Below are 24,909 nucleotides of genomic sequence, written 5' to 3' on the forward strand. Positions count from 1 at the left end.
TGGGAACACATAGGGAAGTCGGAATTGCGACCAATCCTGAACCAAGGCGTCTGCCGCCAGTGCTCGGTGATCGTGAGACCGTGCCATGAAAACTGGGACCTTGTTGTTGTGCCGTGACGCCATCAGATCGACGTCCGGCGTCCCCCAGCGGCAACAGATCTGCTGAAACACGTCCGGGTGAAGGGACCATTCTCCTGCGTCCATGCCCTGGCGACTGAGAAAGTCTGCTTCCCAGTTTTCCACGCCTGGGATGTGAACTGCGGATATGGTGGACGCTCTGCTTTCCACCCACGTCAAAATCCGTTGGACTTCTTGAAAAGCTTGGCGACTGCGTGTTCCCCCTTGGTGGTTGATGTACGCCACCGCCGTGGAATTGTCCGACTGAATCCGAATCTGCTTGCCTTCCAGCCATTGTTGGAAGGCTCGCAGGGCAAGATAGATTGCTCTGATTTCCAGAACATTGATCTGCAGGGTGGACTCTTCCAGAGTCCACATCCCCTGAGCCCTGTGGTGGAGATACACCGCTCCCCACCCTGATAGGCTCGCATCCGTCGTGACCACTGCCCAGGACGGGGGAAGGAACGACTTTCCCTGTGACAATGAGGTGGGGAGAAGCCACCAACGCAGAGAGTCCTTGGCAGTCTGAGAGAGGGAGACAGTCCTGTCGAGGGACGTCGATTTCCCGTCCCATTGGCGTAGAATGTCCCATTGTAGAGGGCGCAGATGAAACTGCGCGAACGGGACTGCCTCCATTGCTGCTACCATCTTTCCTAGGAAATGCATGAGGCGCCTCAGTGAGTGCGACTGGCTCTGAAGGAGAGATTGCACTCCAGTCCGTAGCGAGCACTGCTTGTCCAGTGGAAGCTTCACTATCGCTGAGAGAGTATGAAACTCCATGCCAAGATAAGTCAGAGATTGGGTCGGGGTTAGATGAGACTTTGGAAAGTTGATAATCCACCCGAAACTCTGGAGAGTGTCTAGTGCCACCTTCAGACTGTGTTGGCATGCCTCTTGAGAGGGTGCCTTTATAAGCAGGTCGTCTAGATACGGGATGACCGAGTGACCCTGCGAGTGCAGAACAGCTACTACTGCTGCCATGACTTTGGTGAAGACCCGGGGGGCTGTTGCCAGACCGAAAGGTAACGCTACGAACTGCAGGTGTTCGTCGTGTATGACGAAGCGTAGGAAACGCTGATGCTCTGGTGCGATCGGCACGTGGAGATACGCATCTTTGATATCTATTGATGCTAGAAAATCTCCTTGAGACATTGAGGCTATGACGGAGCGTAGGGATTCCATCCGGAACCTCCTGACTTTTACGTGTCTGTTGAGCAACTTTAGATCCAGGACGGGCCGATACGATCCGTCCTTTTTTGGGACCACAAACAGATTGGAGTAAAAACCGTGACCTTGTTCCTGAAGAGGGACGGAGGTCACCACTCCTTCCGCCTTTAAGGCGGCCACCGCCTGCAACAGAGCATCGGCTCGGTCTGGTGGTGGAGAAGTTCTGAAGAAACGAGTTGGCGGACGAGAACTGAACTCTATCCTGTACCCGTGAGACAGAATATCCCTCACCCAACGGTCTTTGACGTGTGACAGCCAGATGTCGCCAAAGTGGGAAAGCCTCCCACCGACCGCGGGTGTGGGAATCGGAGACCGCAAGTCAGGAGGACGCTGTCTTGGCAACGGTTCCTCCGGCTGTCCTTTTTGGGCGTGACTGAGACCTCCAAGAATCTGAGCGTCTCTGGTCTTTTTGAGTCTTTTTTGACGAGGCGAATTGGGACCTGCCCGGTCCTCGAAAGGACCGATAACCAGACTGACCCTTCCTCTGTTGGGGTCTGTTTTGTCTGTGTTGCGGTAAGGATGAGTCCTTACCCTTGGAGTGTTTGATGATTTCATCCAAACGCTCTCCAAACAATCGGTCACGAGAAAAAGGCAAATTGGTTAAGCACTTCTTGGAATGAGAATCTGCTTTCCAATGTCTCAACCACAGGGCCCTACGCAAAACAACGGAGTTGGCTGACGCCACTGCCGTGCGGCTTGTAGCGTCAAGAACAGCATTAATCGCGTACGACGCGAATGCCGCCATTTGCGAGGTCAATGGTGCTACCTGCGGGGCAAATGCACGTGTGACGGAGTCAACTCGCGCAAGCCCGGCTGAGATAGCTTGGAGTGCCCATACGGCTGCAAAAGAAGGCGCTAATGACGCTCCAATCGCTTCATAGATGGATTTCAGCCAGAGCTCCATCTGCCTGTCAGTGGCATCTTTAAGTGCCGCTCCATCTTCAACTGCAACCAAGGATCTAGCTGCAAGCCTGGAAATTGGAGGATCCACTTTTGGACACTGGGTCCAACCCTTGACCACCTCAGGGGGAAAAGGATAGCGTGTATCTTTAAGCCGTTTAGGAAAACGCCTTTCAGGATAAGCGTGGGGTTTCTGGATTGCGTCTCTAAAGTCAGCGTGGTCCAGAAAAGTGCTTAAAGTACGCTTAGGGTATCTGAAATGGATTCTCTCGTGCTGCGAAGCTGACTCCTCCACAAGAGGAGCTGGTGGGGAAATATTTAACATCTTATTGATGTTAAATATAAGATCATTAACTATGGCGTCACCATCTGGTGTATCTAGATTGAGAGCGGTCCCAGGATCAGAATCCTGATCAGTTACGTCCGCCTCATCACCCATAGATTCATCTCGCTGGGATCCTGACCATTGAGATGAATGTGAAGGCCCGTCATAGCGAGCCCGCTTAGGCTGCCCGGGGCCATCGTCCGAGTCAGAGTCTTCACCCTGAGGTGTATATGCCCGTCCCGGAGCTTGGAGCTGAGGGGGACCAGGGGGCAATGATTGCACAGTGTCCGTGGCCTGAAGTACAGGCCTAGCTCGCAATGTGTCAAGAATTTGTGACATAGTGAGAGACATTCTGTCAGCAAAAGCTGCAAACTCAGTTCCTGTCACCTGGACAGCATTCACAGGTGGTACACCCTGGGTCACGTCCAGCAGAGGTCCCGACTGTGCAAGCGCCGCAGGGGCCGAGCACTGCACACAATGGGGGTCCGTGGAGCCTGCCGGTAGAAAAGTCCCACATGCGGTGCAGGAAGCATATAATGTCTGTGCCTTGGCACCCTTGCGTTTTACGGACGACATGCTGCTGGCTCTCTGCAATGTGAGAGAGTCTATAGCCAAAGGGCGACCAGCGCTATGCAATACAAAGTATTTGTAGAAACAAAATACTAAGAATACTACTGGCACAAGAGGGGGTGAGCCCTGAGGGCTGCTTACCGCCCGCTGAATAGCGGGTAAGAGGCTGCAGAATTCCTTGTCTGGGTCTCCCCGGCTCCCCTCTGCAGCTCAGCGTGTCAGCAGGAATGGCTGCCGGCGTCTGTGGAGAGGGGCGGTCCGTGGGAGTTCCCAAACAAAAGTGCGGGAAACAGTGTCCCCTCTGTGCCGATTGTGAGGGCTGGAGTATGTAAAAACGACTCCAGCCCTCGGCGCTGATGCACTGGCCAGCGTCCCGCCCCTCTCCTGACTGGCAGGTCTGGGGGCGGGAACGAACGGAAGCAGGCCGCAAAAGCCGGGGACTCGAGTTATCAGCGCGGCCGCCGTAAAAGCGCGGGCCGCGCTGAAGTCCCCGGCGCACCACAAGTGCCAGCCGCGCCGCAGTCCCAGCGGCCGGCGTGACCGATTCCTAGACGTGGCCAGCGTCCCGCCCCTCTCCTGACTGGCAGGTCCGGGGGCGGGAACGAACGGAAGCAGGCCGCAAAAGCCGGGGACTCGAGTTATCAGCGCGGCCGCCGTAAAAGCGCGGGCCGCGCTGAAGTCCCCGGCGCACCACAAGTGCCAGCCGCGCCGCAGTCCCAGCGGCCGGCGCGACCGATTCCTATAAGTGTGCCTGCTTCAGCGAAGCTGAATGAGGCCATGGCACAAGCGCCGTAGCGCTGATGTCCCCCGGCGCACTACAACACCCAGCATGCTGCGGTGTGAGCGCCAAATGCACGGGGACACAGAGTACCTTGAGGAAGCAGGGCCATGTCCCTGATGTACTCCGCTCCATCCAGCATCTTCTCCAGGGGCTGTAGATGGAGCACGGTCTCAGTGCCTGGAGACCAGTAAATCCCACTTCACCCAGAGCCCTGTAAAAAGGGATGGGGAAGGAATCAGCATGTGGGCTCCTGCCGCCGTACCCGCAATGGGTACCTCAACCTTACAAACACCTCCGACATACAGTGGGGTGAGAAGGGAGCATGCTGGGAGCCCTGTATGGGCCCTCTTTTCTTCCATCCGACATAGTCAGCAGCTGCTGCTGACTAAAAACAATGGAGCTATGCGTGCGTGTCTGACCTCCTTGCGCACAAAGCTAAAACTGAGGAATCTGTACTCCTACGGGAGGGTGTATAGCCAGAAGGGGAGGGGCCTTACACTTTTAAGTGTAGTTCTTTGTGCGGCCTCCAGAGGCAGTAGCTATACACCCACTGTCTGGGTCTCCCAATTAGGAGCGAAAAAGAAAATGAACACACACACACACACATGTTCTCCTTGAGCCAGCGTCATCAACTGAACTCGTGTATTGCAAGACACCCAATTATACAATTTGCATTTCTAACCTTGAAGCTAGAACAAGGGAGTAAGGCGTATTTCACTCCCTATTTTCTCCCAACATATCTTTGTTCCTTAAAACATTCCTTCGGTGTAAACATTACTGATAAGACTTTGCAGCTTCACATTCTGGCTTCATTATATTTGGTTAACTCCTTCATGACTATACAGTTTAGAATTATATTATGAGTCTATGCGATGGCTACATAGACAGATTATAATGCAACTACATCTATATTTTGATTATTTACATACACAGATATTCTTATTACGTTTAAACAAACTATAGCTAAGGCGACCTCCACACTTGCAGTCCTACAAGTCCTCATAGGCCTGCACATAAGGACTTACTAAACGCTTTTTCGCAGACGGAGGAAACCACAAGCTGTAATAGTTATGAAAGTTCTGGAGATGACAGTAAACCGAGGACCGTGTGTCCAGGGACGGCAACTCCTCATCATAGGACTGTAGAGCCAGGCAGAGAGCGAGACCCTCCCGCTGGCCGTGCAGCACGTCCGTCAATATGGAGGTCAGGTACTGAACCACGGGGCCTGCTAAATCACAAAAAGAAGATGTTAGCAAAAAAATATGAGGTGTGTGATTAAGTAGCAAATGAAGCCTTAGATTTTACAGGATATTACTAGTAAGATGAAAACACTCACCATCTCCAGCCCCCTCAGACAGCAGCAGCTTATTTCTGGCTTCAAGAGCCACAGTGACCAGAGGACTAAAAGGAAAAGTCTGGAGGATCGTTTCCTCATCCAGAGCAAAGCCCACCTCTTCATCCAGCCCGTCACTGCCCTCAACAATGACGTCAACCATATCCATAATATCTGGGGGAAGCAAAGGCAAATTATTAACACTTGTGATAAATCTGAGAATCCGAGAGAGGAGGTGAGCTGTGACATCACCTAATGTGAAAGGTGGATCCAGTGATATCTACTATGTATACAGGTGTTATCTGTCATTTTATAGGAAGGGGAGGAGGTGAGCTGTGACATCACCTATTGTGAATGGTGGATCCCGTGTTCTGTTATCTACTGTATATAGAGGTGTTATCAGTCATTGTACAGGAGGAGGAGGTGGTGAGCTGTGACATCACCTATTGTGAATGGTGTGTCCTGTGTTATCTATTATGTATAGGTGTCATCAGTCATTGTACAGGAGGCGGTGGTGAACTATGACATCACTTATTGTGAATACGGTGTTACCTGGTGTATATAGAGGTGTTAACAGCCATTATACAAGAGGAGGAGGAGGCAAGCTGTGACATGTTTGTGAATGGTGAATACTGTGTTATGTACTGTATAAAGAGCTGTTATTAGCCATTATACAGGAGGAGGCGGTGAGCTGTGACATCACCTATTGTGTACGGTGGATCCTGTGTTATCTACTGTATATAGAAGTGTTCTCAGTCATTGTAATGCTGTCAGTGATGATAATGAGACTGCGAATAGAATTAGAAGTATGAGTCTAGTATGAAGCCTAGTGATCAGTTTGAAAATAGCAAAACTTTTAAACATACATATTTTACATAAAAAAATAAACAAAATTTAACCAATTAGTCAATTTCCTTTGTAAAAAAAAAAGAGAATTTTGTTACTTACCGTAAATTCTTTTTCTTATAGTTCCGTCATGGGAGACCCAAACCATGGGTGTATAGCTTCTGCCTCCGGAGGACACACAAAGTACTACACTCAAACGTGTAGCTCCTCCCTCCTAGCATATACACCCCCTGCTAGCCAGTCCTAGCCAGTTTAGTGCAAAAGCTGAAGGAGGACATCCACCCACAAGTAGAGACAGAGTAAAACCCGGAACAACCGGAACCTCTGTCTGCAACAACAACAGCCGGTGAAGACACACGGAACAAGAAACCTGCCAACAGGCAACAGGGAGGGTGCTGGGTCTCCCATGACGGAACTATAAGAAAAAGAATTTACGGTAAGTAACAAAATTCTCTTTTTCTTTATCGTTCCTATGGGAGACCCAAACCATGGGACGTTCTAAAGCAGTCCATGGGTGGGAAATAAACAGACAACTGAGAAGTAGGCGAAACCTAACTTCACAAATGGGCGACAGCCGCCTGAAAAAAGCGTCTGCCCAAGCCCGCGTCTGCCGAAGCATGAGCCTGCATTGGGTAGTGCTTCGAAAAGGTATGCAGACTAATCCAAGTGGCAGTCTGACAGACCTGGTGAGCCGTAGCCTGGTGCTTGAAAGCCCAAGAGGCACCGACAGCTCTGGTCAAGTGTGCCCTGATCCCAGGCGGGGAAGGCACTTGAGTATACTGGTAGGCATCGGAAATGGCCGACCTAAGACGAACCAGGGTCGGCGTAGATGCCGAGAGACCGCTACGCTGACTAGTGGTCAGCACCAGAGAGAGGTGCACCGCCTAATAACAGCGGTGCGAGACACAAAGATCTGGAGCGCCCGCACCAGATCCAGGATATGCAACGCTTTTTCAAAGCGATGAACAGGAGCCGGACAAAAGGAAGGCAGGGAAAATGCCCCGGTTAAGGTGGAAGCAGCAACCACCTTAGGGAGAAAGTCCGGAGTCGGACGGAGACCACCTTGTCTTGATGAAAAACCAAAAAAAGGGGGTGACTCAGAAGAGAGTGCAGCCAAACCAGAGACTCTCTTGAGGGAAATTATGGCCACTAGAAAGACCACTTTCTGTGAAAAACGAAACAAAGAAACCTCCCTGAGAGGCTCAAAGGGGAATTTCCGGAAACCGTGAGGACCGGATTAAGGTCCCAGGGCTCCATAGGCCGCCGGTAAGGCGGAATAATGTGAGATGCGTCCTTGAAGGAGCGCACCTGAGCCAGCCGGATGATACGCCGCTGGCACACACTGACAGAGCCAAGAGCTGTCCCTTAAAGAGGGATAGTCCTAAGCTGTAGACCGGACTGTAGAAGGGACAGGAGGGTCGGCAAGGCCAAAAGGCCAAGGACACTTCGGAGCTCGAGTCATAGTGGAGATGACTTCAGGAGGGATACCAGAAGTCGTCAAGATCCAGGACTCAAAAGCCACGCCGTCAATCTGAGAATCCAGAATTCTGGCGGAAAAAAAAACGGACCCTTTGAGAGAAGGTCTGGACGGTCCGGAAGATGCCATGGCAACACTACGGACAGATGGAGCAGGTCAGGGTACTAAGTATGAGAATGACCCGACGGCCCTCCTTACTGATCTTGCGCAGGATTCTGGGCAAGAGCTAGAGGGTGAAACACGTAAGACAGACGAAGCTGGGACCAAACATGCACCAGTGCGTCTGCCGCAAAAACCTGAGGATCGTGGACCGCGGATGGACAGCTGAGATAATCTGCCTCGCAGTCTTCACGTCTGGGATGTGGGCTGCGGATATGGTGGACTAGGAGTCCTTCGTCCACTGAAGAATGCGTTGAGCCTCCAACATTCCCAGGCGGCTGTGTGTGCCGCCCTGGAGGTTGATGTAGGTAAACGCTGTCACGTCGTCTGACTGGACTCGAATGTGCCCAGCCGCCAACAGATGGTGAAAGGCTTAGAGAGCTAGAAACACAGCTCTGATTTCCAGCACATTGATCCAGAGGGCTGATTCGGACAGAGTCCAAGCGCCTGCGCTCCGTGGTGGAGAAACACTGCTCCCCAGTCGGATGGACTAGTATCCTGGTGAGGATCACCCGGGACGGGGCCAGGAAGGAGCGTCCCTGAGACAAGAGTGGCCGAAGCCACCACTGAAACGAGCCCCTGGTCTGTGGCGAAGCCACCACCCCGTGTCGGAAAATATCCAGTCTCCGGGGAGGAGAAACTGGACAAGGGAATCGCTTCCATTGACGCCACCATATGATCCAGTACCCGTATTCAGTGCTTGATTGAACGACGTCGACCGCCAGCAGAGGGACTACTGTTTGACTAAGGGCAGCTTCACAAGTGCCGACAGTCTCGAATTGCGTCCCTGGGTACGTGAACTTCTGGTTCGAAGTCAGAGTGGTCTTGGACAGAATGACAAGCCACCCGAATTGGTTAGCGTGGCGAGAGTGAGCGAGGCACTCTGCTAAGAGTCTGCACTGGATGAAGCCCCGACAAGAAGGCCGTTCAGGGCAAAAGATCACTGCCAACCTCTAGGGGTGCAGGACCCTAATCACAGCTGCCCCAACCTTGAGAGTACTCGAGGGGCCGTGGCTAATTCCAAGGGAAGAGCCACGAATTGGACCACTCCGATTGGAAAACGTAGCCAACGCTGGTGAGAAGCTGCGATTGGCACATGCAGATAGACATCTCTGATGTCAATGGATGCTAGGAATGTCCTTGGGTTATCAATTGATCCGGTGAAAACACCCGGAACAAGACCGAGACTTCATGTGAAAACGCCGCACCTGAACATGATTGAAAAGCTTGAGATCCAGGTCGGAAGTACCTGCCCTCTACGGGGACTAGGAATAGATTTAAGCAGAATCTCAGAACCGTTCCCAATTGGGAACCGGTACAATTACTCCATTGGCCTGCAAGAATGCCATGGCCTGTGAGAAGGCGGCGGCCCTGGAACAGGGGGGAGTTGACAGAAAAAATCTGTTTGGCGGGTGGATAGAAATCTATCCTGTAGCCATGGAGAAGTAATCCCGCCCCCACTGATCGGAGACGTGTTAAAATCATACGTCGCCAAAGTGGAAGAGCCTGCCACCGACCAAGGACGTTGCTGGCGTGGCCAGATAGCCCGGAGGAAGCTGACTTAGTGGCAGCATCTCCTGCGGTTTCTGAAGACGCGGCTTCGAGCGCCATTTGGGAAGTACCTGCCCTCTATTTTACGATCCTTGGCCGAACTAGTGGACGAGGCCGAGGGCTTAGATCAGATGGAGGAACGCAAGAACGAAAACCTCCGCTGATCCCTGCCCTGGACAGGTTTCCTGATTTGGGATTATGGCATGGAAGAACTCTTCCCGCCAAAAGCTTCCTTAACAATTTCATCCAGTTGTTTTCGAAAGACTGGTCCCAACAAAAGGGAGCCCAGCAAGGAACTTCTATAGAAGCATCTGCCTTCCACTTCCGAAGCCACAGGAGCCTGCGGATAGCGAGGAAAGTAGCCGAGGCCACCGCGGTGCGGTGAGAGTCTCCAGCATGGCAGACATGGGATAGGATGAAAAGGCTGAATCTGGAAGTTCAGGCAACCATTTCGGGCATAGAGTCCCTGTGAGGGAACGCATCTCCTCTAGAGAAGCAGAGGAGGCTACGAAAGCCCGCACTGCTATAAAGCTGAGGAGAACAAAGCTCCTGCCGCCCCTAAACAGATTTGGCCAGAAGGACAACATGGTGGACAGCAAAACTATAAATGAGGAGCCATCAGCCACTGATATAACGGCCCGGGCTGAGCCACCCTTGGTGAATGAGCCCACTCCTTAACCACCACTGGTGGAAAGGGAAACAGTCATCAGAACCAGGCTTCATGGAAAGCGTCTGTCAGAGCAGACTCTGGGCTTGGTCAAAGAGGCCTGAAAAACTGGAGCGGTTAAGGAACACGCTCCTTGTTCTCTTAGGCAAGGTAACTCCGGCGGATTAAGGTCCAGGTACAAAAGTAATGTACAGTGGGATCCCTAAAGAGGTGCCGTCAGCCACTGATACAACTATCCGGGCTGAAAATCTAGACACCGGAGGGACCACCCTTGGCGAATTAGCTCACTCCTTGACCACCACTGGTGGGAGGGAGAAACAGTCATCAGAACTCCGCTTTGGGGTCTGACAGGACAGGCTGTGGGCCTGGACACAGAGGGCTGAAAACTAGAGTGGTAAGGAACACACTCCTTGTTCTGTTTAAGGTATACTGATGCGTTTCTGCCAGCGGGGAGTGCTCCCCTGATACAGGCGGATGGAAGTCCAGTACAAGTATAATGGACGCAATCCCATCATTAGCATCTGCGTCACCTTCGGACAGATCAATGGTACATAAAGTAGCGTCCGAGCCCCTGGTAGGGACATCCTCCTCGTCCAGTGAGTCAGCTCGTGAATCAGAGCTGCGGGATGGGGAAGGACCGGGGACCCTGCGTCTCCATTTTAGGAGGACGGGGTCTGAGACCAGAAGGAGAGTCCTCCGTGAGCTTTGCTGAGCGAGTAGCAGCAGAAACACCCTGAAAAGGGGGCTAATGCATGCTCCGCAGAGTCCGGGACAGTCATCCCCTGGAAAGAGCGGATTCTGCCCAAACCGGGGGTTCAGCCACCGAAGCCGGAGCAGCTGGAGGGACCACTGATGAGCCTCCAGGCTGACTCTGCGTCTCCTGTGTCTATGTGCTCGGTACAGGCCGTACGAGTCTTCATACAGTGTAAAATAAACACAGCCCTGCAGCCTTGCTCTGATGTGAGACATGCTGCAGAGGTGGGGGCTCTGACCAGAGTGGCCCCCAGCAGAGTATATAACAGATAAAATAAGCAGCTGCACAAACCGGATGTTGTGGCTGCTAGGCCGTTTAATAGACATTTTTGTGCCCCCAGTCCCTCAGCCCAGGCCCCCACTTGTCACAATGTGGAATCTCTGTGCCTATGCAGGCACAGAGAACGCTGAGAAAATGGCGACCGGAGCGAGGAGAGGGGGCGGGGCCTACTCTGAGAGCGGCAAATGAGGTAGACAGGGAAGGGAATCCTTCCTCAGTGAGGAGTGTCCCTTCCCTGTGCTGCACAGCCGCTGGGCGGAGCCATCCTGTCTCTCTGCGTGACTGACAAGCAGAGGCAGTGGAAACCGAAACTAGGCCTCAGGCAAAGCTGGGGCCTAGATTTAAACATGCGGCCAACGTGCAGGCACCATCGGCGCGGTTCTCCAGTGAAAACTGGAGAACCGGCCGGAAATGTTAACACAAACATAAAACACACTCTCCCCACAAAATAAAGTATAAAGGACCCCTGGAAAGACCACTTTCTGTGGTAATAACGTCTCATGTACTTAGCTTGTGAGACGCAGGTACCAGGTCCCTGGGGGATGAGCGCTCCGTCCGACAGGATCCTGAACAGGGCTGTGGATGGAGACCGGTCTCCTGCAAAGCAGTGAGAACCGTGTTGGCTCCCACTTCAAACCAGAGCCTCTCAGAGGGTGTTGAAGGAGCGCGGCATGTGAAGGCTCCAGCCTTGGAAAATCAACCTTAACAGCACCGCCGACAAAGTGGGGTGAGAAGGGACATGCCGGGAGTCCAGACTGGACCCGCTTTTCTTCCAAATCTTTGATCCAAAGAAAAAAATCAAAAATCAGAGAATGCATGTGTGTGTGACCTCCTGAAACACAAAGCATTGAACTGGCTAGGACTGGCTAGCAGGGGGTGTATATGCTAGGAGGGAGGAGCTACACGTTTGAGTGTAGTACTTTGTGTGTCCTCCGGAGGCAGAAGCTATACACCCATGGTTTGGGTCTCCCATAGGAACGATAAAGAAAAGAGAATTTTGTTTACTTACCGTAAATTCTTTTTCTTATAGTTCCGACATGGGAGACCCAAACCATGGGTGTATAGCTTCTGCCTCCGGAGGACACACAAAGTACAACACTAAAAGTGTAGCTCTTCCCTCCGAGCATATACACTCCCCGGATGACAAATCCAACCAGTTTAGTGCCAAAGCTGAAGGAGGACATCCACCCATAAGTAGAGACAGAGTAAAACCCAGAATAACCGGAACTTCTGTCTACAACAACAGCCGGTGAAAACACACGGAACAAGAAAGCTGCCAACAGGCAACAGGGAGGGTGCTGGGTCTCCCATGTCGGAACTATAAGAAAAAGAATTTACGGTAAGTAAACAAAATTCTCTTTTTCTTTATCGTTCCTTATGGGAGACCCAAACCATGGGACGTCTCAAAGCAGTCCATGGGTGGGAAATAAACAGAAACTGAGAAGTAGGCGAAACCTAACTTCACAAATGGGCGACAGCCGTCCGAAGGATGCGTCTGCCCAAGCTCGCATCTGCCGAAGCATGAGCATGCACTTGGTAGTGCTTCGAAAGGGTGTGCAGACTAGACCTAGTGGCAGCCTGACAGACCTGCTGAGCCGTAGCCCAAGAGGCACCGACAGCTCTGGTCGAGTGCGCCTTAATCCCCGGCGGGGGAGGCATCTGAGAACATTGGTAGGCATCGGATATGGCCGACCTAATCCAATGAGCTAGGGTCGGTTTAGAAGCCGAGAGACCCTTGCGCTGACCTGTGGTCAGCACAAAAAGAGAGGTGCACCGCCTAAAAAAAAAAAAAAAAAAAAAAAAACAGCGGTGCGTGACACATAGATCCGGAGCGTCCGCACCAAATCTAAAGCATGCAACGCTTTCTCAAAGCGATGCACAGGGGCCGAACAAAGGGAAGACAATGAAATGTCCTGGTTAAGGTGGAAAGGAGACACCACCTTAGGGAGAAGGCCCGGAGTTGGACGGAGAACCACCTTGTCTTGGTGAAAAAAACCAAAAAGGGTGACTCCGAAGAGAGCACAGTCAAATAAGAGACTCTCCTGAGAGAAATTATGGCCACCAGAAAGACCACTTTCTGTGAAAGACTAAACAACGAAACCTCCCTAAGAGGCTCAAAGGGGGGTTTCTGTAAGGCCATGAGGACCAGAGTAAGGTCTCAGGGATCCAGAGACCGCCGGTAAGGCGGAATGATGTGAGATGCGCCCTGCATGAAGGTGCGCACCTGGGCCAGTCGGGCGATACGCCGCTGGAACAACGCTGACAGAGCCGAGACCTGTCCCTTGAGGGAATGAGGGACAGACCTAGCTGCAGGCCGGACTGTAGAAAGGACAGGATGGTCGGCAAGGAAAAAACTGCCAAGGAGCATGGCCGGAAGAACGACACCAGGACAGGAAAATTCTCCAAGTCCTGAGGTAAATCCTGGCCGAGGAAGACTTCCGAGCCTGAGTCATAGTGAAGATGACCTCGGAAGGAATGCCTGAAGCCGTAAGGATTCAGGGCTCAAGAGCCACGCCGTCAATCTGAGAGCCGCAGAATTGTTGTGGAAAACGGACCCTCTGAGAGAACGTCTGGCCGGTCCGGGAGATGCCACAGCACCTCTACGAACAGACGGAGCAGGTCTGGGAACCAAGCTCGCCTGGGCCTGGGGCGATGAGTACGACCCGACGGCCCTCCATTTTGATCTTGCGCAGGACTCTGGACAAGAGAGCTAGAGGGGGAAACACGTAGGCCAGACGGAACTGGGACCAATCTGGAACCAGCGCGTCCGCTGCCAAGGCCTGAGGATCGTGGGAGCGAGCCACGTAAACCGGGACCTTGTTGTTGTGCCGGGATGCCATTAGATCCACTTCCGGAGTGCCCCGCCTGCTAAATTGACCGGAACACTGCCGGATGCAGGGCTCACTCGCCGCTGTCCACGGTTTGACGGCTGAGATAATCTGCCTCCCAGTTCTCTGCGCCTGGGATGTGGACTGCGGATATGGTGGACTTGGAGTCCTCCGTCCACTGAAGGATATGTTGAACTTCCAACATTGCTAGGCGGCTGCGAGTCCTAGGACTACAGGCACGATTTCCAGCACATTGATCGAGAGGGCTGATTCGGACGGAGTCCAAGTGCCCTGTGCTCGGTGGTGGAGAAACACTGCTCCCCAGCCGGATAGACTGGCATCCGTGGTGAGAATCACCCATGACGGGGCCAGAAAGGAGCGTCCCTGGTACAGAGAGAGGGGCCGAAGCCACCACTTAAAGAGAGCTCCTGGTCTGTGGCGACAGAGCCACCAGCCTGTGCAAGGAAGAAGTCCCTTGCCCCAACAGCGGAAAATGTCCAGCTGCAGGGGACGCAGATGGAACTGGCAAGGGGAACCGCTTCTATTGACGCCACCATCTGACCCAGCACCTGCATGAGGTGCCTGATGGAATGACGGCGGAGCCTCAGCAGAGAGCGAACCGCCAGATGAAGAGACTGCTGTTTGACTAAGGGCAGCTTCACAAGTGCCAGCAGAGTCTCGAATTGCATCCCTAGGTACGCAAGTTCCTGGGTCGGGGTCAGAGTGGACTTGCAAGCGTGGCGAGAGTGAGCGAGACACTCCGCTGACAGTCTGCACTGGATGAAGCCCTGACTAGAAGGGCGTCCAGGTAAGGAATCACTACCAACCCCTGGAGGAGCAGAACCGCAACTGGTGAATACACGAGGGGCCGTGGCTAACCCAAGGGGAGAGCCACGAATTGGAAATGTTCCTCTCCGATTACAAAACGTAGCCAACGCTGGTGTGAAACTGCGAATGGCACATGCAGAGAGACATCTCTGATGTCGATGGATGCTAAGAAATCTCCTTGGGTCATTGACTGATCGCAGAGATTCCATGCAAAATTGCCGCACCTGAACATGCTTGTTGAGAAGCTTGAGATCCAGGTCGGAAAGCACCGTCCTTTTCGGGGACTAGGAAGAGATTTGAGTAGAAATCTCAGAACCGTTCCCAGTCGGGAACTGGTACAATTACTCCATTGGCCTGCAAGAATGCCACGGCCTGTGAGAAGGCGGCGGCCTTGGAGCAGGGGGAAGTTGTCAGAAAAAAATCTGTTTGGCGGCTGGATAGAATTCTATTCTGTAGCCGTGGGAGATGGTAACCCACACCCACTGATCGAAGACGTGTTGCAACCACACGTCGCCCAAGAGGGAGAGCCTGCCACCGACCAAGGACGTTACTGGCGCGGCCAGATAATCAAGAGGAGGCTGCCCTGGTGGCAGCAGCTCCTGCCGACTTAGGACGCGGCTTTATGCGCCAGTTGGTTTACGGACCTTGGCTGAGTTAGTGGACGAGGCCGAGGGCTTAGAGGACGACCAGTTAGAGGAAACGAAAGGAACGAAACCTCGACTGGTTCCTGCCCTGGAAGGTTTCCTGGGTTGTGGCATGGAAGTACTCTTCCTGCCAAAAGCTTCCTTAATAATTTCATCCAGTTGTTCACCGAATAGACTGGTCCCAGCAAAAGGGAGTCCAGCGAGGAACTTCTTAAGAAGCATCTGCCTTCCACTCTCGAAGCCACAGGAACCTGCGGATAGCGAGGGAAGTAGCCGAGGCCACCGCAGTGCGGTGACAGTCTCCAGCTATAGGATGAAAAGACTGAAGCCTGGAAGTTAAGGCAACCAATTCGGGCATAAAGGCCCTGGTGAGGGAATGCATCTCCTCCCGAGAAGCAGAGATGGCTTTGAGAGCCCGCACTGCTGCAAAAGATGGGGAGAACGAGGCCCCTGCCGCCTCATATATAGATTTGGCCAGAAGGACAACCTGGCGGACAGTGGGATCCTCAGAGAGGTGCCGTCAGCCACTGATACAACTGTCCGGGCTGAAAGTCTAGACCCCGGAGGGTCCACCCTTGGTGAATGAGCCCACTCCTTGACCACCATTGGTGGAAGGGGGAAACAGTCATCAGAACCACGCTCTGGGAAGCGTCTGTCAGGACAGGCTCTGGGCTTGGTCACAGTGACCTGAATGCTGGAGTGGATAAGGAACACACTCCTTGTTCTCTTAGGCAAGGTATACTGATGCTTTTCTGCCAAAGAGGGGTGCTCCCCTGATACAGGCGGATTGAGGTCCAGTACAAATATAATGGACGCAATCAAATCATTAGCATCTGCGTCACTTTCGGACAGATCAATAGGGTACATGGAGAGCGTCCGAGCCCCCCAGTAAGGCATCCTCCTTGTCCTGCGAGTCAGCTCGTGAACCAGAGCCGCGGGGCGAGGAGGGAAAGGGGACCCTGCGTCTCCATTTTAGGAGGACGGGCTCCCAGATGAAGAATCCTCTGTGAGCTTTGCTGAGCGACCCGTAGCAGCAGAAGCGCCCTGAGAAGGGGGCTGATGCATGCTCAGCAGTGTCCGGGACAGCTGTCCCCTGGAGAGAGGGATTCTGCCCAAACCGGGGGATCAGCCACCGGAGCCGGAGCAGCCGGAGGGACCACTGGGGATAAGCCTCCAGGCTGAGGCACCACTATGTCAGAGCAGGCATCACAATGTGGTTATGTGCTCGGTACAGGCAGTACGAGTCAACATGCGGTGCATAATAAAAAACAGCCTTGCAGCCCTGCACTGATATGAGACATGCTGCAGAAGTGGGGGCTCTGTCCAGAGAGACCCCCAGCAGAGTATATAAACAGAGTATATAAGCAGCAGCACAACCAGAGGTTGTGGCTTGCCAGACCGTATAACAACATCTCTGTGCCCTCCAGATTCCCCAGAAGTGGGGGCTTTTCGGAAAAAAACCCCCAGCAGAGTATATAAACAGAGTGTATAAGCAGCTGCACAACCGGAGGTTGTGGCTTGCCATACTGTTTAACATAGGGGCATCTCTGTGCCCTCCAGATCCCCCAGAACTGGGGGCTCTGTCCCAGGCCCCCATTTGTCACAATGTGTTTGCAGACATTGATCTCTGTGCCCTAGAACGCTGAGAAAATGGCGTCCGCAGCGAGGAGAGGGGGCGGGGCCTACTCTGAGAGCAGGACGGAGGGCCAATGATGCATACAGGGGAGGGAAGCTTTCCTCAGTGAGGAGTGTCCCTTCCCTGTGCTGAGCAGCCGGTGGGCGGAGCCACCCTGTCTCACTGCACTGACTGACATAGAATCGAAACTAGGCCTCAGGCGAAGCCGGGGCCTAGATTTAAACATGCGGCCAGCGTGCAGGCACCATCGGCGCGGTTCTCCAGTGAAAACTGGAGAACCGGCCGGAAATGTTAAAACATACATATAACACATTTTCCCCCACAAATAAAGTACAAGGGACCCCTAGAAAGACCACTTTCTGTGGTAATAACGTCTCAGTACTTAGCTTGAGACGCAGGTGCCAGGTCCCTGGGGGGTCATCGCTCCGTCCGGCAAGATCCTGAACAGGGCTGCGGATGGAGACCGGTCTCCTGCAAAGCAGTGAGAACCGTGATGGCTCCCACTTCAAGCCAGAGCCTCAAGGGATGGTGAAGGAGCGCGGCATGAAAAGGGCTCCAGCCCTGAAATCAACCTTAACAGCACCGCCGACACAGTGGGGTGAGAAGGGACATGCCGGGGGTCCAGATTGGACCCGCTTTTCTTCCAAATCTTTGAAATCAAAAATCAAAAATCAGAGGATGCATGTGTGTGTGTGCCTCCTGAACACAAAGCATTGAACTGGTTGGATTTGTCATCCGGGGAGTGTATATGCTCGGAGGGAGGAGCTACACTTTTAGTGTAGTACTTTGTGTGTCCCCCGGAGGCAGAAGCTATACACCCATGGTTTGGGTGTCCCATAAGGAACGATAAAGAAAACTTGTTCACTACACATTATAATATTAAAAATGGGTCCACGTGGGCATTAATGCAAAAATTACAGATACTCATCACCTGGACGCCACCATTTCTCCACCAGACTAATGGGTTCTTCATCCAACAGATGACGTCACATGACCACTGCAGCTAATCAGCACCCACTGATTGACAGCTCTTCTAGCTTGAACAGAACATTTTCCTAACTTTACCATATCAGCTGCAGTCCATCTCTGGCTGCTGACTGGCTGCAGTGGTCACATAACAGCCCCTGCTAAATTAGGAAGAGAGTGAGAAGACCTCAAAGATCCGGCAGGCGAGTATCGCTCTTTTTTTTCCTTCTAAGACCATCTCCTCTTCCATAAACTTCCCGTTATCCGCAATGCATAAACTTCAAAACCACAGTGTATGACCAGATGACTGCGACATACGAAAAGGAAGATACAAACCATCAATGTGTGATATGGGAATGCTGACACTGTCCGAGTCCTGCACCCCCGCGCTCATCTGCAGCATGGCGGCTTCTTGTACAAAATCGGACACCTTATCAGTGAACGGGTACGGATTAGAAATCACCTTGACTAACGCCTGTGCAAAGAGGGAGACAGCACAGGACATGACTGGAGACATACAAAGCAGCAAATGATACAATATTACAGTTAAAAGTGTGAATAAAAAAAAGTTTTGATAAATCTGTGTCAAATTTTATAACTTCAGAGCTGCACTCACAATTCTGCTGGCCTTTGAAAACAGTCCTCTGGGTGTCAACTGACCTGTCTCTTCCAACTTAAGCTGGTAATACAGGTTGTAATGAGGGGGTGGTCTGTCTCTGGTCTGTCTCTGGTCTGTCTCCAGGGTGCTGCAGTCTTTACTAGTTCATATCAGCACAGCTTCTATCCTGCACTTCATGTGATTTCCTCATTTCCTATACAGTGGAACCTTGGTTTACGAGAACAATCCGTTCTGGGAGTGTGCTTGTAAACCAAGTTACTTGTCTAGCAAAGCAAAATTTCCCATAGGAAATAATGCAAGCTCAGACAATTCGTTCCACAACTTGTTAAATGTCCCATCCTGGTCCCCTATTGTGCCATTCCACAAACAAACAAACACACACAAATACACACACACACACACACACACACACACACACACACACGTGCTCACCTTACCCTCAGTTCCCTCGCCGGCCTCCTGGTTCTTGTAGTCCACCGGTACAGGATGTGTATCGGGTAACCATCGCGACCGATGCCGGAGTTTCCGGGGCCAGAGCGCTGACGTTAGAGGCAGGAGCCGTTTGCCTCTGATTGGTCAGCGCGCTGCCTTTGAGAAGTGTCTTATAGCGGAAGTTTCTCCATCGTCGCGATGGTTACCGGATAAACATCCTGTACCAACGGACTACAAGAACCAGGAGGCCGGCAAGGGAATGGAAGGTAAGGTGAGCATAATGTGTGTGTGCGTGCGTGCGTGTTTGTGTGTGTTTGTGCGGACTGCAAGATTGGGTCAGAGCGCGGTGTAAGTACGGAACCGGAAGTGTGTGCGGTGAGTATTTGCTCATACAGAAAAGCTTGCTCGTAAACGGAGTTACAAATTTACAGCAAGCTTTGCTCTTATAGCGAAAAACTCGCACACCAAGTTACTCGTAATCCGAGGTTCCACTGTATCCGGTATTCTCTGCCCTCTGAGAGGCTTTCTCCCCGCCCCACGCTGCAGGGATCTGTGTACAGCCCCATCCCTGCTGCTACATCTGATGTAGACAGAACGGAGGGGGAAGAGCAGAGTCATCACAAGGAGCAGTTGTTTAAATTGATTGTCTAGCATTTTTATATTGACACCTTTTCCTTTGGAAAGGTCATCAATATCTGATCGGTGGGGGTGTAACGCCGGGCATCCTGCCAATCAGCTGTTCCCGATGTTGGCGGTGGTCAAAATGCTACACAGCTCTGTCAACTGAGTAGTGGCCGCAGATGGGTACTGCACATCCACCCCTATTCAAATCAATAGTGGCAGATGTGCAGTACCTGGATGTGGCTACTATACGGATGATGGAGCTGTGCAGCTCAGAAAGTGAGAACTTCTTGGTGTGAAACCGGCTGTCAGACCAACACCGATCAGATATTGATGAATAAGGATAGGCTATCAATAAAAAAGTCCTGAACAAACCCTTTAAATAACTGCTCTTGGTTCTGATGACTCTCTCTGCTCCCCCGTCCTTTCTGTCAGGGTTAGGCTAGGTTCACATTTCCGTTGTTTATTTTCAGTCACAATCCGCCTTTCTGATAAACAATGTAATCCATTTAGCGGATTCCGTTGTTCCCATAGACTTGTATGAGCAGCAGATTGCGACTGATGCCCTTGCGTTGCATCCACCACCCCACTGATCAGTCGGGCGGCAGGAACGCAGCATGTAACGTTTTTTGTGTATAATCATTCAAATCAATGTCTCTCGGCGGCCGAACGATCACCTCATCGCCCGGCGGCCGGCTTCTGTGAACAATCACTCTCATAAAAGCCGCCTGCCGGGAGATCAGCTGATCGCTCTCAAAAGCCGGCCAATCAGCTGATCGTTAATAGCCGGCCGATCAGCTAATCGCTCACAGAAACCAGCCGATCAGCTCATCGTTCACAATAGCCGGCCGCTGGCTTTTGAGAGCGGTCAGCTGATCTCCCGGTGGCCGGCTTTTGAGAGCGATCAGCTGATCTCCCGGCGGCCAGCATTTGAGAGCGGTCAGCTGATCTCCCGGTGGCCGGCTTTTGAGAGCGATCAGCTGATCTCCCGGCGGCCAGCATTTGAGAGCGATCAGCTGATCTCCCGGCAGCCAGCATTTGAGAGCGATCAGCTGATCTCCCGACGGCCAGCATTTGAGAGCGATCAGCTGATCTCCCGGCAGCCAGCATTTGAGAGCGATCAGCTGATCTCCCGGCAGCCAGCATTTGAGAGCAATCAGCTGATCTCCCGGCGGCCAGCATTTGAGAGCAATCAGCTGATCTCCCGGCGGCCAGCATTTGAGAGCGATCAGCTGATCTCCTGGCGGCCGGCTTTTGAGAGTGATCAGGTAATCTCCCGGCGGGCGGCTTTTGAGAGCGATCAGCTGATCTCCCGGCGGGCGGCTTTTGAGAGCGATCAGCTGATCTCCCGGCGGCCAGCATTTGAGAGCAATTAGCTGATCTCCCGGCGGCCAGCATTTGAGAGCAATCAGCTGATCTCCCGGCGGCCAGCATTTGAGAGTGATCAGCTGATCTCCCGGCGGCCAGCATTTGAGAGTGATCAGCTGATCTCCCGGCGGCCGGCTTTTGAGAGCGATCAGGTAATCTCCCGGCGGCCGGCTTTTGAGAGCGATCAGCTGATCTCCCGGCGGCCGGCTTTTGAGAGCTCTCTCGTTTTTATACTGAAAGCATTTCACCAACGGAATCCGCTTTCCCATGACAATTCTTGTCACCCGTTGTACAACGCATCAGTCACAAGCGTCAAGCAACACAGGTGACCGATGCAAAAAAACGTAAATGTGAACCTAGCCTTAGAGGTAGCAGTAGGATAGGTCATCAATGTAACATTTCCAGAGACCCCCTTAAACTTTGCCAAGAGGTAAAGGTATACATTGCCTTGAATGGAAGGCTAGCAGCAGCACATCATTCTGGATGAGCACCTTTCTCCTACAATACATTAATGTATGACAAGTGCTAATAAGCTCAGCCACTTCCAGAATAGTACATTCAGCTGTGAAGTAAGATCTACAATAATGCAGGCTTTAACTCGGGATCAGCACCGATCAGTGCCAGGGAATATCCGATTTAGAGCTGGTTTTCTCTTACCTGTTCCAAAAAGTGTATGACTGCCTCCTGCGAGCCCTGCTGTACTTTATCGAGTCTCCTCAGCCATATTTCCAGCTCAGCCCAGGTATGCTCAAACACGCCGCTGTCACGCAGAATCTAGGAGTCAGGAATTATCAATTAATATCCAGTCGCACAAAGTAGCAGAATTTTATATGTTGGAAACAATTCTTTCCAACAAGTCTTTAAAAGGTAAAGGCAGCAGTAATATTACGTCCCTGCGGTCATAGTGTTAATCCCCACCGGCTGCTGCGGGCAGCCAGGAGGGGATCCGCACACATGTAAGCTGATTTGTACAGCTGACATGTGTGCCTTGCAGGCATGAGTAGCATCGCTATTCACCCGTACCTGTTAACCCCTTAAATGGCGCTGTCAAATTTGTGACAGCGCCATTTTAATGACGATCGCGGTAGATCTGTTCTCCCCAGCCTCCAGCGGAAGTCACGTGACGTGATCACGTGGATCCGATGGTTGGCATGGTAGCAGGTTACAGGAGATGAGCATTTCTCCCGATCTGAGCTGTGCAGCTCTGACCTGGAGAAAAGAATGAGTGATCAGACTGCTGATACTTAATAGTCCCTTAAGGACTGATGTTCGAAACGAGTCAGGTATCCTGTATTTTATGATGTTTTAAAAAAAAATCCAATAAATTGAGAGTTTTATCTATATTGGTGCTGGAAAAACCTTTATCATAGTATCATAGTATCATAGTTTTTAAGGTTGAAGGGAGACTCTAAGTCCATCTAGTTCAACCCGTAGCCTAACATGTTGATTCAGAGGAAAGCAAAAAAAAACCCCAATGTGGCAAACAAGTTCCAATGGGGAAAAAATTTCCTTCCTGACTCCACAGCCGGCAATCAGACTAGTTCCCTGGATCAATACCCTGTCATAAAATCTAATATACATAACTGGTAATATTCAATTTTTCAAGAAAGGCGTCCAGGCTCTGCTTAAATGTTAGTAGTGAATCACTCATTACAACATCATGCGGCAGAGAGCTCCATAGTGTCACTGCTCGTACAGTAAAGAATCCTCGTCTGTGATTATGATTAAACCTTCTTTCCTCAAGACGTAGCAGATGCCCCCGTGTTCCAGTCGCAGGCCTAGGTGTAAAAAGATCTTTGGAAAGGTCTCTGTACTGTCCCCTCATATATTTATACATTGTGATTAGATCCCCCCTAAGCCTTCGTTTTTCCAAACTAAATAACCCCAAGTTTAATAACCTGTCTTGGTATTGCAGCCCACCCATTCCTCTAATAATCTTGGTGGCTCTTCTCTGCACCCTCTCCAGTTCAGCTATGTCCTTCTTATATATCGGTGACCAGAATTGTACACAGTATTCTAAGTGCGGTCGCACTAGTGACTTGTACAGAGGTAGAACTATATTTTTTTCATGAACACATACCTCTTTTAATACATCCCATTATTTTATTAGCCCTGGCAGCAGCTGCCTGACACTGTCCACTAAAGTGAAGTTTACCATCCACCCATACACCCAAGTCTTTTTCTGTGTCTGTTTTACCCAGTGTTCTACAATTAAGTACATAATCATAAATGTTATTTCCTCTACCCAAGTGCATGACCTTACATTTATCTACATTAAACTTCAATTGCCACTTCTCAGCCCAATCCTCCAATTTACATAAATCTCACTGTAATATAAAATTATCTTACTCTGTATTGATTACCCTGCAGAGTTTAGTATCATCTGCAAATATTGAAATTCTACTCCGCATGCCCCCAACAAGGTCATTTATAAATATGTTGAAAAGAAGCGGGCCCAATACTGACCCCTGTGGTACCCCACTATGAACTGAGACCCAGTCCGAGTACGTACCATTAATAACCACCCTTTGTTTCCTGTCACTGAGCCAGTTTTTAACCCAGTTACACATATTTTCCCCTATCCCCATTATTCTCATTTTATGTACCAACCTTTTGTGTGGCACCGTATCAAAAGCTTTTGAAAAGTCCATATACACAACATCCACTGCATTTCCCTGGTCCAGGCTTTAACTTACCTCTTCATAGAAGCTGATCAAATTAGTTTGACAGGATCGATCCCTCATAAACCCATGTTGATACTCTGTCATAAGGTTATTTTTCTTGAGATACTCCAGTATAGCATCTCTCAAGAAACCCTCAAGGATTTTACCAACCGTAGAGGTTAAACTTACCGGCCTATAATTTCATAGCTCAGGTTTTGTCCCCTTTTTGAATATTGGCACCCCATTTGCTATGCGCCAGTCCTGCGGTACCGACCCTGTTATTAAGGAATCTGAGAAGATTAAAAATAATGGTCTATCTATCACAGAACTCAATTCCTGTAGTACTCTGGGGTGTATGCCATCCGGGCCCGGAGATTTGTCAACCTTAGTGATTTCGAGGCGGCGGCGTACTTCCTGCTGGGTTAAGCAGGTAATATTCAAGGGTGAATTTATGGTATCACTGGTCATGTCATCTGCCATGGCATTTTCTTGTATAAAAACCGTAGAAAAAAGTCATTCAGCAGGTTGGCTTTACCCTCATCCCCTTCCACCATTTCACCAAGACTATTTTTAAGGGGGCCAACACTATCGCTTTTCAGTTTTTTACTGTTTATGTTTTTTCTTTGTCTACTTCCCGTGGAAGCCAGCCACGCATCTCCGTGCACCTGCAATTCATCCGGATCAATACAGTGACTTTTCAGATATTCAACAGACTCTGGGTGAGCTGATCATTTTTGTTTTTTTTCTTTGCCCCAGTCTTAGGGTCAGGCTAGGAAGCCCCTGTTCCATCTGTACATACCCCGTGACACAAGTTTAGTCCTAACGCACCTTAATAACTAACATTCTGGTTGATGACTTGAGCTGCGCTTTGTTACAGGTCACAAACATTTTCAGGAGCAGATAAAATACGGATCTTTCCCCTCCAACATCTGTGGTATCCTGCAGATTAAAAAAAGGAATATTAAAGGATTGAAACTCATCAATTCACTATAGTTATAAACTCTGTATACTATGCAGAGGCGGTTTCTGCACCAAACCGTGCAATACCTTATAGCTGGGTTTATAGGTCAGCTTCAGTCCTCCTTATGGAAACAATGGTCATGGGTTCACGTAGACAGGGAAAAGGATATCCAAACCAATGTCCAGGAAACAGAAGTCTACGGCAGACACCATCCAATTTTCCAAAGTGCTTTATTCCAACATCATGTGTAGTTAACAGTAGCGGGGAGAGAGCCGGGTGCAAGCCCCCTAATGAACGACGGCCGTTTCGCACGTCCTTGTGCTTCCGCACATGATATTGGAATAAAGCACTGGATGG

The 24,909-nt window shown here is 51.1% G+C and overlaps 1 protein-coding gene across 3 annotated transcripts in view; it reads right to left on the minus strand.

Moving 5' to 3' along the window:
• URB1 (URB1 ribosome biogenesis factor) overlaps nt 1-24,909 on the minus strand; it is a 311,203-nt gene that overhangs the window by 153,058 nt on the left and 133,236 nt on the right. For 2 of the 3 annotated variants that reach the window (XM_075335040.1, XM_075335038.1), the window contains 5 exons: nt 24,420-24,530; nt 21,586-21,702; nt 18,225-18,363; nt 5,257-5,427; nt 4,946-5,148 (listed from right to left, as the gene is read on the minus strand). In XM_075335040.1, the coding sequence (XP_075191155.1) occupies nt 4,946-5,148; nt 5,257-5,427; nt 18,225-18,363; nt 21,586-21,702; nt 24,420-24,530 (741 nt within the window). The remainder of the gene's footprint in view (nt 1-4,945; nt 5,149-5,256; nt 5,428-18,224; nt 18,364-21,585; nt 21,703-24,419; nt 24,531-24,909) is intronic. The other variant, XM_075335039.1, reaches the window with a different exon arrangement.

This window comes from Anomaloglossus baeobatrachus, chromosome 2, assembly GCF_048569485.1.
Source record: "Anomaloglossus baeobatrachus isolate aAnoBae1 chromosome 2, aAnoBae1.hap1, whole genome shotgun sequence".
NCBI classification, from domain to species: Eukaryota; Metazoa; Chordata; class Amphibia; order Anura; family Aromobatidae; genus Anomaloglossus; species Anomaloglossus baeobatrachus.